We start from the raw sequence: 13,062 nt of genomic DNA, 5'->3' as shown, positions 1-13,062 counted from the left end.
ACCAGGACACTCATTCTGCTACGAATACCTCTTACTCAGGGAAGCAAGTGCTCCGAGGCCAGTTTACGATGGTAATAAAACAAATTAAAAAAATGTCAGTGTCATATTAATAAACGCCCTTCTGCTCACTTTAATTTTGCACATTGTAATGTGTAATGTGTCATCCTTCAAAAACTCACTTTTACACCCTGGATTCTTGTATGGTGTTCTGATGCAGGCCTTTCATTACTCTTTTACTGTGTTGTCTTTCGACCCCTTTTTAATGTAATGCAGTTGGGTGGTAGTGGCCTAGTGGGGTAACACACTCGCCTATGAAGACCCAGGAGACCCAGGTTCGAACCCCACTTACTACCATGGTGTCCCTGAGCAGGACACTTAACCCTGAGTGTCTCCATGGTGGGGACTGTCCCTGTAACTACTGGATTAGGGCATCTAGTAAATGAACCAGAAAACCCAGGTTCAAATAAGGCCGTCTGGTAAATGCTGTAAATGTAATGCATGTACTCTTTTTATTTTTACTGAACGTTTTGTCCATGTCGGTCCTGTCCCTGGTCATTTACATTTTTCATTTTAATCAGCTCCTTTGTAGTTTTAAAGTGCTTTATATCTTTTTTTTTTATATATGTTTGGAAGACATTCATTCACTCCACCTCATGGGTGATTTTGCTTATCACCTATAAAGCTTTGCATGAACTTGCTCCAGTTTATCTTACTAACCTGTTAGTAAGGATTCATACACAGTCTCAGTATTTAAAACCCAACTTTAACTACACTCCCCTCACCACGAGTAACGCTGTAGTAGTTGGTGCCGCCAAGTGATCGGTTCTGGTTCACTAAGACCCCCAACTATGAATACAACCTTTTTATTCACTCTGTTCTAGTTTCTATACATGATTCAGACAATAAGAAGGTTACAAGTTCATCTAAATATTCTCTAAAGAGGAAGGTTGTTCTATTTGTTAGGCGCTTTGTGATAATGTACACTGTAAATAAAGATTGATCGATCGATTGATTGATTGATAATTGCGGAACTGTGACGACTGTGATTCCGCCTTGTCGCCTACTGTCGCTCTACAGCGACACCCAGTGGCCGGTGGCGTTTTCTCCTCTGAAGGCAGCGGGGCGCCGCCCGCTGTCCAACAGCAGAATTACTAATAAATCCGACAGAAGAGGCAGATGAAGACATTTTACATTCCAGAACAGGCCTGCATTTAAACTGCAAGAATACAACATATTGTACAAAATGTAAAATTCTTCAGAAAATAAAATAAAAATACATACAAAAATAGAGCGCAGTGAATTTTTGGAAGGTTCTCATACTTCAGATAAGTAATTTCGGGGGAGTTTTGCAGAATTCCACACCACATCTGAATCCAGATGGATTTCCCAACTCGGATATTGCTCACGTCGGTCCGTCTGGGGCCGATTTGACGGTCTTGTGCTGTTTCTGATGGATATAAAAGACGGAGATTTCGGTGGGTCTGGATGATGCAACAGGTGGAAAGTGGGGAGTTTTATTGTGAGTGACTCCCACGTCCATCTGTCCCCTCTCTCTCTCTCTCTCGATCGTCTGGGTGTGATGGACACCAGCGGGAACTTCCTGTCAGCTGCTCCGCGACTCCTGGATTCTTTCGTTTCGACTTTCCGGCTGAATAAAAATCTGCTTGATTTCTATGTTGGGTTAGAGTTGAATATGAATCATATTCAGTTAGTGTTTGACCATGTGACCTTGTTTAAATCATATTCACAGGAGAAAGGAAGGGGAACAGGCAGAATAGAACCGTGAAGAACCCCAGAACCGGAGGACAATATTTGGCTTATATGAATGAAATGGACAAAAGAAAAACTCATGATTGTAAAAACTTTTTCGTTTCCAGTGTATGACGTCAGTCTGGACCTTCAGCAGATGAAGGTTCTTCACCTCCACCCATGGCAGAACCCCCACGACGTCAGCGTGCTGTTCCTGATCTGTGAAGGGGGCGGGGTCTCCGCCCTCTCACCACATGCTGATGTCCTTCTCATCTCGGTGGACCGCGCCCTCGTCTCCGCGGCCCCTCCCCAGGCGGCAAGTCCGCGTCCATACAAGGACGCCGAGGACAATCATCACCAGAACGATGCTGCCCACAACGGCACAGGCCAGGATCACAATGTCCGACATGGAGGCTGAGGGTGGAGACGGGAGAAAAAGTGAGAAGATCAGTTAGGTTCATCTTCTCCAGAGACACTTACATCATAGAAACGTCCATCAGAGAAACTCAGGACCCAACTTTATTACAGTTCACACAACAAATACAGGGTCTCACATTTACATTATTTACCAGACGCCCTTATCCAGAGCGACTTACAGTCAGCAGTTACAGGGACAGTCCCCCCCTGGAGACACTCAGTGTTAAGTGTCTTGCTCAGGGACACAATGGTAGTAAGTGGGATTTGGGGCTTGTCAAAGCCCATTGAGACGTACTGTATGCGACTTTGGGCTATATAAGAAATATATGTTGTTGTTGTTGTGTGGTGTCATGTGGGACAGTGGTGGCCTAGCGGTTAAGGAAGCGGCCCCGTATTCCGATCCACCATGGTGCCACTGAGGTGCCACCGAGCAAAGCACCGTCCCCACACACTGCTCCCCGGGCGCCTGTCATGGCTGCCCACTGCTCACTCAGGGTGATGGTTAAATGCAGAGGACACATTTCACTGTGTGCACCATGTGCTGTGCTGCTATGTATCACATGTGACAATCACTTCACTTTATGTGCCAGGTTGCTGCTCTCATTTTTGTAATAAATATATGTAATGTATTTCCTCTGAAGACCTTAAGTGACACAGATGTTCTAACACGTAGTGGAAGTCCAGAGGAATGCTTTCCTCGTACCCTGAACCAGCGTCGGTATTTTAACTCTGATGAGGGCGCTACAGGAAGCCGGTGGGGTGGTGCTGCAGCGTTCTGGAGCAGCTGGAGAGGTCAAGCCACCACTGACCTGTCGTCACGACCTTCAGCCGCACCGTGCCCAGGTTCCCGTGGACGTCAGGGGGGTTCTTCACCTGGCAGGTGAAGGTGCCGTTGTAGATGAACTTCACCTGTCGGACAGTGATGGAAGCGTCCCGCCCTGTAATGTCACCGGCCCAGACCACTTTGTTCTGGAAGCGTCCCTCTGTGGGCGGGTACGGCCGGGTGTGGTAGTAAAAGACCTGTTGGGGGCGGAGTTAAACACCAAACCAGCCAATCAAAATGAGCCATTATCTTGGTCAACCAATCATCTCCTCTTTTATGAAAATTATGATTCTGAAGGATGTTATGATGAGGGCGACTCACCGACTCCTCGTCCCCCGAGCTGAGAGGCCGGAAGGTCCAGGTGACGGTGACACTGGACGGCTGGATGGTGTGGCTGCTCTTGAAGGTGCATTTCAGCCGAGCATCTGTGCCGTTTACGGCCTCCACCTCGCCGGACGTGTACACCCTCATCGCCCTGACTGAAAGTGGACCCGAACACACACCCAGAGACAAAGTCACGTCTCCACCTACCAGGGTGGATGCATCTCAGAACGATGCAGTGCAGAAATAAGCGATTATTATGCTGGTTTTCCAGTTAAAAGTAGTGCCGGTAGTGACTGTGGCGGCCTGATCTGAGTACAGCGCCGCTCCGGCTAGAAGTACGGCCTCGTCCACGTGGGACCCCGCAAGCATAAATACACGCAACTCTCATCATGTGAAGTACATTTACATTTAGAGCATTTATCAGACTTACAGTCAGTAGTTACAGGGACAGTCCCCCCCTTGGAGACACTCAGGGTTAAGTGTCCTGATCAGGGACACAATGGTAGTAAGTGGGATTTGAACCTGGGTCTTCTGGTTCATAGGCGAGTGTGTTACCCGCTAGGCTACTACCACCTAGTAAAGTAATGTCGGAAAATTGATTGGCCTCATCGATAATCAAATTGAATCGTGAGATCACCTCTACTGACCACCTACTGACCTACACTGACCTCTGTGACCCCACATGTTGGGAGCAGAGTAGCAGGTACAGGAAGCTCCTGAACCGCCACATCCTGCCCTCGTTTAGCGCCAATTGCCCGGGCCACAGGAGGACAGAGAGGAACGTTCAGACGTCTCCATTTCATATCTGGCCGAGTGGCGTACCGGAGCTCTGAGGTGCAGCCCCGAACTGCCCTCCTCCTGTTTACTGGCACGGGCGTTTCTGCACTTCTTATCAGACGGTAAAGAACTTCCTGCTGCCTCCACCCGCCTGGACCTCCTCTCGCCAAGCACGTTTTAAACCAGCGCTTCCTTTCAGTGTTTTGTGGCAGGAAGCCGGGCGGAGGGGAATAATGGCCACATTTACAGTACATCTTCTTCAGAACAATGAGGTCTTCCAGCTGGACGCCTTCCAGCCCAGTAAATGGCAGAACTTCACGTGGTTCCCCTTTAACATCCACGAGCGCGTCGCATAGCCGACACGGATTCCAGTTCAAACGAGAGAGACGAACCCTGAACATGTGGAAGGAGAGAATAGAGACAGACCAATGGGACGCTTTCTACATGTCTCTACCTGCCATGACAGTATCAATTATCATTTGGAACAAGCTACTTATAATAACTCATTTTTATCTATTTATTTTATCTTATTTCCACTGAGCTTTACTTCTGTTTTCTTTTATTCTGTGTTGATATGTTTGTTATTTAATGTATAAGTTTAATTACAAAAAAAGTCTGCGGGAATAAAAAAAAAAAAAAAAAGTGAGAGAGAAGAGCAGGGGGCAGATGATCCAAAAGTCTGTTTACTGTTCCTCAGGGCCACGTACAGACCTCAGAGACAGAGTGAGCGAGAGAATGAGAGACAGAGTGAGCGAGAGACAGAGCGAGAGACACAGAGACAGAGCGAGAGACACAGAGAGAGAGAGAGAGAGACACAGAGAAAGAGCGAGAGACACAGAGACAGAGCGAGAGTGCGAGAGACACAGACAGAGAGAGACAGAGAGAGACTGTGCTGATAACAGGCCATGTTTTGGGTCTCGGCCCAGACAAACTCGGATAACTGAAGCGTCTGATCTGTTTAGTTGAGGGACAGACCAGAAGATTACTGTTCCACACACACCAGCTGTAACTGCTCACGCTTTCATATTTACACACACGAAGCCAGACCAAACATGACCGCAGAATGTGTGAAGGAGGAGAACGGTTCAGGTTTAGGAACTTTTAACCGGCGCCTGTCAGCCTGACACCGACAGGAGGATCATCTCATGAGCAGATTAGCATCTGGCCCTCAGGATCAGCAGAACGATATGCGGCACGTCCACACGTCTTCACCCCTGCGTCCTTAAAGCTGAAGACCGCAGAAACTCACATGCAGCACAAGATCATCGTTCAACATCGAACACAAACATGGTCAGGAGCGACGTGGACTTCATCATGGAACCACGTGACCAATCATCTCATCCTTCTCTGGGGGTCACATCGCTGAGGAAAGACTTATAAGTTCTTGGGCCCGGTCCTCATCGGGACGCGGGTGTGGCCAGTAAACTGCAGCAGCTGGAATCAACTCAGATTAATTATGAGTTTAATTACATTTAACATTTTTCTTTTAAATCACATTTCTTTTATACAGTCTCATAAAAGTCACATACTACTAATGTGACTCCATTACTCAAGTTTTAACTGGATAACCCATCTTTCTGCTGAAGCAAAAATATTTATTTCAATTTGCTGGTGAAATTATGAATGATTTAAATACTAAACAAACACTTGTCTTCAGTTTGCATAAGTCGTACGTTCTGTACAAAAGTGCGATCGTGTCCATTTCTGCGGTTAGACATGGATGCATGGCTACCTGAAAGTTATTCAAATAGAAATTAGACCAACATGCATGTTGGTCCTTTCTCACATTCAACATGCTTTATAAAACAAAGGAGAAATAAGGTGAAAATATAAATTCATTTCTAAGTATTATCTGATCAGTCAAGTAACGTTGGACGATGAAGAGCCTCGTCCTCAGCTATGTGTTTGTATATGAGGGAGTGGGAGAACGTTCCTGTGGGAGCTTGCAGGAATATTTGGGCAAGTATCAACACACACACACACACACACACACACACACACACACAGACACAGCACTGATACAGCTGCATGTCTGTAGATACCCACCTCAAACTGGGCCAGCGACAACCTCACCACTTACCCCAGCCGACCCCCGAACCGAGCCAGAGACCACACCCCCTCTGAACCGAACCAGAGACAACCTCACCACCCACCCCAGCCGACCCCCGAACCGAGCCAGAGACCACACCCCCTCCAAACCGGACCAGAGACAACCTCACCACTTACCCCAGCCGACCCCCGAACCGAGCCAGAGACCACACCCCCTCTGAACCGAACCAGAGACAACCTCACCACCCACCCCAGCCGACCCCCGAACCGAGCCAGAGACCACACCCCCTCCAAACCGGACCAGAGACAACCTCACCATCCACCCCCCGACCCCCGAACCGGGCCAGAGACCACACCCCCTCTGAACCGAACCAGAGACAACCTCACCACCCACCCCAGCCGACCCCCGAACCGAGCCAGAGACCACACCCCCTCTGAACCGAACCAGAGACAACCTCACCATCCACCCCCCGACCCCCGAACCGGGCCAGAGACCACACCCCCTCTGAACCGAACCAGAGACAACCTCACCATCCACCCCCCGACCCGGGCCAGAGACCACACCCCCTCTGAACCGAACCAGAGACAACCTCACCACCCACCCCAGCCGACCCCCGAACCGAGCCAGAGACCACACCCCCTCCGGACCGGACCAGAGACAACCTAACCACCCACCCCAGCCGACCCCCGAACCGAGCCAGAGACCACACCCCCTCCGAACCGGACCAGAGACAACCTCACCACCCACCCCCCCAACCCAAGCCAGAAACCGCACCTCCTCAGAACCGGTCCAGAGAACACACCCCCTCCGAACCAGAAGAGACCCCACCCCCAAACCTGCATCAGGGTGATAATACCTAGACGGTACTAACACACTCACCTATAAACCAGAAGACCCCAAATCCCATGTTCAAACCCGAGCAAGTGTCCCTGAGCAAGACACTTAACCCGGACTGTCCCTGTAACTACTGATTGTAAGGCGCTCTGGATAAGGGCGTGTCATAAAAACCCCACGACCCCCAGATAGCAGGTGCTGGTCAGCAGGAAAGACATTTCGGTTTCGGTCCAGCGCTGGATGTCTCCCTGGAACTTGCGTAGCCCAGAAAACCCCCAACAACCTTCACTCCACAAGATCAGATACGCAGCGGCCCGAGCGGTCAGGAAACGATTTTAACTCCAGAACCTAGAAATAGAAATATTCCCCCGTGGGAACAGTGTCCAGAAGGACAATGCGAGCTGGACTGGAGGAAATACCAAGAGAAGCCACAGCAGAAACACCAGCAGGGCTGGGTGGAGGAGCTTCCAGCAAACCTCACCCACCACTGCACCTTCACACCTAATCCACTTAAACCCTGAGGCACACGCCGGGATTAAAGCAAGGTTACCAGGTCTTATTCCAGGAGAAACATCAAGTCCAACCCCCTGTAAAACGCTGCCTTCGTTAGATGTCACTGTGCAGGGTTCCTGGAGCTCTGACACCGACCTGAAGATGCGAGTCCCAGCAGGAGCAGGACCAGGAGGAGCTGAAGCCGATTTGCGCCCATCAGCAGCAGAAGAACCTAATCTGGCCCCGAGCTGCGGAATTTACAGCCTCGCAACTCCACACAGGCGGGCTTATCGCACCAAGCCGCAAGCCGCTTTCAGCGCCCCGCCCCGCCCCACCAGGCCCCGCCCCGCGTCCATGACGTCACACACACGGACACGTTTACAAACAATACTGGCGTCTAGACAAGTAAAAAAATACAATTAAAAACTGCATTTAAACACCACTCCCTGTTAGCAGAAGTGTGGCACCCTGGCGGTTCGGGATTCGAACCCGCAACCTTACCCGCCAACTTACCTGAACTTTTACTTTTTAGGAGAGGATCGCGTACATTTGATTTTATACTGAGCTGCATCTGATTGGTGGAGACGCATGGGGACTGTCACTAGTCACTCCATCTCTGTAAACGGGGCGAAATCATAACCGCGGCTCGAAGACAGGATTACCATTCATAAAAAAAGGCCCCTCCCACTTCTGACCAACGCCCCGCCTTCCACTCAGAGACTCTGCTTCTGATTGGCTCGGGTCACGCACGTTTCACCCAATCACTCGCGCCTTGGACCCCGACTAATCACGCAAAATATGGACGCGTGATGCCGTAAAGTCGGAATAATGGCCGCCCTGGGACCAGGAGCGGCGGGTGAAGATGAAGGTGAAGGTGAAGGCGGAGAAGATGTGTAAATTTGCAGGTGCGCGCCGCCCCGCGCTCGTCCTCGTTGCATTGTGGGATGAAACAGGATGCGGGCGGAATGGCGCGGGAGGAAAACGCGCGCCGCCGCCGAGCGCAGCCAATGGGAGCGTCGCGGGGGCGGGGCGGGGGCGGGGCGCCGCCAGAGAACGTCCAGCGACGCCGCGCCGCTGCAGCAGGGACCGCGAAGCCAGGCGAGCGCCGCGTTTTATTTACCGAAGCTGCGAGGCCCGAATCCCGCTCCCTCCAGGCACCATGACCGACAGGAAGGCCGTCATCAAGAACGCGGACATGTCGGAGGACATGCAGCAGGACGCGGTGGACTGTGCCACGCAGGCCATGGAGAAGTACAACATCGAGAAGGACATCGCCGCCTACATAAAAAAGGTGGAGGTCCCGTCGCGTCCAGCGGTGGGCGTGGAGACGCCGGGTCCCTGAAACGTGTCTAAAACCGTGTCTTGTCTTGTCTTGTCTCGTCTCGTCCCCTCGCAGGAGTTCGACAAGAAGTACAACCCGACGTGGCACTGCATCGTGGGCCGCAACTTCGGCAGCTACGTCACCCACGAGACGAAGCACTTCATCTACTTCTACCTGGGCCAGGTGGCCATCCTGCTCTTCAAGTCGGGCTGAGGGGCCTGGCGGACTCCGAGCACTTGGTGGCGTCCTCCATCGGCAGAGCTGGCTGTGCACCACTGCATGGACGTTGTCCCCCACCCTCCTGTCTATATGTTGCAGTGGCATTGCTTTCCATGTAGATGCTCCTATAGAGAAGCGGAGGAGTAAATATCTATATCTATATATAAATATATCTGGGTTTCTTTTTTTCTGTTTAATAGTTTAGCACTGCAGTAATCGTACACGCTTATGTGGCCTTTGATTGACGAGAATGTTTGTTTGAGAACGAAAGGGACGACGACGCTGTCGGGGTTGAGAGTTCGGAGGACGTTTCTGTTGCTGGTGCCACCGCCATCTGTCCGTCATGTCCGCTTCATGGGGACGATGAGGGTCGACACGCCATGCCATTGGTTCTTTTGTTTTGTTATTTCTACCCCTGAGGGTTTGAATTTTGAATTGAAATATTGTTATAATTTTTTTTTTTGTGTGTGTGTGTAACTTATTGCCACCAATATAGACCCTGAAGAACGAACCCGGTTCTGTTTCTTTCTCAAGTTGCTGTGAATGCAGGGGGATGTTGCGGCCGGCTCGTACGCTCTTCTTTGTATTTCGTCGTCTTCCTGCTGGTTTTCCTTTGTTTTTTTTTTGTTTGTAACCCTTTAACAAGCTGCCTGTATCATTTGCACATGTGCCACGCCCTCCCTCTGTAGGGGCGTGGCCTTTGACCTTTTTGCACATGATCTGAATTGTACCCTGGCGTTCGGGTGGTCCATCACAGGAAACTGTGGGGGGGGGGGGAAGTCACTTTCATTAAAGGTGTGAAGTCTGAGCCCCGCTCTCCTCGTCGTTTTTCAGGACTCCGCCCCCTCGGAGGTGAGGGGCGGGGCCTACACCTGCTGGGACTGAAACCTCAGGCTGAAAAATCAACACACTGGGTTTAAAGGGATCATAAATCACTTGTCTACACATTAATATTCTTTTCCCAAATAAGCACAATTTTAATTACTTCTCAAGTCATGATAGAAGCCGAAAGGGCGGGTCTAAGTCCTCCGGACAACCGGACGTTGGGTTTCAGGTCCAGACGTGGACCAGATCCACCAGGTGGCAGCATTGGAGAACCGGAGAGTCTGTTCTGTTCCAACTTGGTTTATGCGTTTTTAAAACTGCAACTTGCTTTAGGTCTTCTGTTAATTCTAATTGCGCTGTGGTTCTCCTGGGTTCTCGCGGTTCTGTGTTCCCATCACCGTGCTGTGAAATGATAGACTTTAATTGTTCGTTAGCTCCAGTCGTTGCTTCTCTAACTTGCCCCAGCTGTTCATGTAAAGATTTAGTGAACACACACACACACACTTTCTTCACCCAAAACGCGCAGGTCTGAGCGAACAGCACCGATAACGGACCCCGGCAGCGCCTGTCCTCCAGACCTCGACGGCGGCCAGTGTACCCATGCTGCACCTGGCTGTTTTCCCTGTCAGCTCATCCATGAAATGAAGGCTGCTGAAACTCGGGGCATTTCCTGCTCGCGTCGTGTTTGTTTGGCTGTGGCGGTGACACCGTTGACCCTGCCCCCTCTCGCCATGGCACCTCAGATAGGGATCGCGCCTTGGGACAGCTCAGTGGCCGTGACAAGGCCCGGCGCTGCCCGCCCGACCCGTTTTACGGCCCCACTGGGGCGGGTGCCGAGTTTCGAGGGTGGAGGCGAGCCGGGCGGCGCAGGAGCCCCTGCAGCGGCGGATCTTCGGGAGGGTTCCCGGGTTCTCTGGCCGCGACGCTTCGTTGTCACTGGGATCATGTGATCTGCTGGAATTGAGTGTTGATGTTCACGTTGTGTGACTGGATCATGCGGACACCAAGCGTCATGAATTCAGAATACTTCCAGAGAACATAAAGATACAGATGAATGTGTAGAACGAGTTGTGTGAACGATAAAAGGTTTTCTTGACCTCAAGCTCAAAAGTATTTTAACATTAAAGTATTTTCTTACTTGTAGAACGCGTCCATATTCTGATTACTGAATTGTGCATGTCTGCTGCTTGTGTATTTGTAGGTGTTTGTGTGTGTGTGTGAGTCAGGGTTAATAAACCCACGTTGTGTAGCTTTCTGTGTGTTCCCTCCCGTTTTATGGAATTATGTCCTCAACACATGATGCCAGGAGAAGTTTCCTTACATACAGCAGCAAAGAACGACCTTCAACCTTTCACTTATTTATGCAAACATGGAATAATGTACTTGTGTGTGTGTGTGTGTGTGTGTGTGTGTGTGTTTGTCCTTGTGTTGTTTGGAAGGTGATTGGGCTTTAATTGTTCCAGCCACTCCTTACAGTCGTTTGTTCTAATGAGTTCTCCTGAATGGCAGAACTGGCAGCCATGGGGCTTTCAGCAGGAAGTCTGCAGAGCAGTCATGCACACACACACACACACACACACACAATATCAGTCATGTGGTGCTCACTGGGGTTTAACTGAAATTTCATTACAACTGATTTGCAATCATTTTATAATTATTAGACGATTGTGCTGAAAGTTTCCCAGCATGCACCTGCCTTCTCCTGCTCTCCGCTATCGGTTTACAGCGTTAGTCTGTCCATAAAGCGCTGTCCAAACCAGAGCAAACAGCGCTTCAAGTGAGTGCAGATAGGAGCCTGATCTCATGTTGTAAAATGTGTGTGTGTGTGTGTGTGTGTGTTGTGGGGGGTGCTTGACGCTCCTCCCCAGTGTGTGAGATGGGTCTGTGGGACATTTAAAGTGAATTCTTTACCCCAGTACACACACAAACACCTTCTACCATACCACATCACACACACACACACACACCTAAACCCTCGGTCTTACCTCAAGGCTTTATGGGTCACCATCCCATAATCCAGCCATTACGGCCCCTTTGTGAGCCGCCATTGAGGATAAGACGGTCTTATCATAGAACTGTGATTTATAGAATCGTGGAGTAACGTTGTGCTGCAGAAACACACACACACACACACACACACACAGGCACACTGCAGCCAAACACAAGTGAACACACTAACTGCCCCAGAACTATTGGTTTTGTGTTAATGCATTTTCAATGTGTGTGTGTGTGTCCGTGTGTGTGTGTGCATGACACAGAGAGGTCAGTCCTCATCTTTCCAGTCTTATCTGAGGTAATATCCGCACTCTGAAGGCATGTGATGTTGAGCAATGTGGCAGTAAAAGGAGGTGCTTTATGAGTGTGTATGTTCGTGTGTGTGTGTGTGTGTGTGTGTGTGTGTGTGTGTGTGAAACCTGCCGTGCCTCTGGCATTCTGTGTGTTTCAGTTCTGTGATCTGGGCACCGACCCACACACACACACACACACACACAGCAAGGTAATAAACGAGTGTGACTGAGTGAAACGTACGGGATGCGACACACACAACACAGGCCGTAGTGTCTGAGGGTGGAGGTTCGGGTGGGGGTCCGGGTGGAGGTCCAGGGAGCGGGTGTGGTGGGTTTAATAAACGGCGTCCTGCATTTTATTTTTCTTCCTCTGAATGGAGCTGCTGGAGAGGAAGAGTGTGATGGAGGAATGGTCCATTACCCACAATCCTGTTCAGCGCAGCCCAGCCAGCGTAACACACTTTTATAAGCATGAGTGTGTTCTTACGCACAGCTGTGGCATGCTGGCCACCCTGGGGGGTGATGGCTCTGTTAAATGATGTAAAGCAAGAACATGAGTGAGTGATGAGTGTGTGTGTGTTTAACAAATGCAGTGTGTGTGTGTGTGTGTGTGTGTGTGTGTGTGTGTGTATATATATATATATATATATATATTATATTGTGTATGTATATATATGCGTGTGTGTGTGGCAAGGCAAGTTTATTAGTAGAGTACATTATCATACACAGTGGTTATTCAATGCGCTTTGCAAAATAGTAATAAAAATGAAAAGAACATTAAAAAAAAAAATATATATATATATATATATATATATATACACACACACACACACACACACACACACATACATACATACATATATATATATATATACATACATACATACACACACACACACACACACACATATATATAAGGATCAGGCACAGTTTCTCAAAACTC

General features: G+C 49.6%; 2 protein-coding genes across 2 annotated transcripts; one reads left to right on the top strand and one right to left on the bottom strand.

Moving 5' to 3' along the window:
- Window positions 1–1,172: 1,172 nt before the first annotated feature.
- LOC114802102 (myelin protein zero-like protein 2) lies at window positions 1,173–7,760 on the bottom strand. Its single transcript, XM_029000760.1, has 4 exons — window positions 7,623–7,760; window positions 3,311–3,468; window positions 2,976–3,186; window positions 1,173–2,163 (listed from the first exon to the last, which is right to left on the bottom strand). The coding sequence occupies exons 1-4, from the start codon at window positions 7,681–7,683 to the stop codon at window positions 1,997–1,999; spliced, it is 597 nt and encodes a 198-aa protein (XP_028856593.1). The 5' UTR covers window positions 7,684–7,760; the 3' UTR covers window positions 1,173–1,996.
- Window positions 7,761–8,501: 741 nt separating this feature from the next.
- Window positions 8,502–9,814, top strand: LOC114801918 (dynein light chain 2, cytoplasmic). Its single transcript, XM_029000426.1, has 2 exons — window positions 8,502–8,757; window positions 8,863–9,814. The coding sequence occupies exons 1-2, from the start codon at window positions 8,626–8,628 to the stop codon at window positions 8,998–9,000; spliced, it is 270 nt and encodes an 89-aa protein (XP_028856259.1). The 5' UTR covers window positions 8,502–8,625; the 3' UTR covers window positions 9,001–9,814.
- Window positions 9,815–13,062: the final 3,248 nt, after the last annotated feature.

The sequence above is a fragment of the Denticeps clupeoides genome, chromosome 13 (assembly GCF_900700375.1).
Source record: "Denticeps clupeoides chromosome 13, fDenClu1.1, whole genome shotgun sequence".
NCBI lineage: Eukaryota > Metazoa > Chordata > Actinopteri > Clupeiformes > Denticipitidae > Denticeps > Denticeps clupeoides.
This window is presented reverse-complemented; position numbering and strand designations above follow the sequence as displayed.

Excerpts from the sequence above, each read along its gene's own strand:
- LOC114802102 (XM_029000760.1), bottom strand. The coding sequence starts at position 7,683 with ATGGGCGCAAATCGGCTTCAGCTCCTCCTGGTCCTGCTCCTGCTGGGA. Across the intron at positions 3,187-3,310 it reads GCTCGGGGGACGAGGAGTCG|GTCTTTTACTACCACACCCG; the intron begins GTGAGTCGCCCT and ends CGCCCCCAACAG. Across the intron at positions 2,164-2,975 it reads GCTGAAGGTCGTGACGACAG|CCTCCATGTCGGACATTGTG; the intron begins GTCAGTGGTGGC and ends CTCCACCCTCAG.
- LOC114801918 (XM_029000426.1), top strand. The coding sequence starts at position 8,626 with ATGACCGACAGGAAGGCCGTCATCAAGAACGCGGACATGTCGGAGGAC. Across the intron at positions 8,758-8,862 it reads TCGCCGCCTACATAAAAAAG|GAGTTCGACAAGAAGTACAA; the intron begins GTGGAGGTCCCG and ends GTCCCCTCGCAG.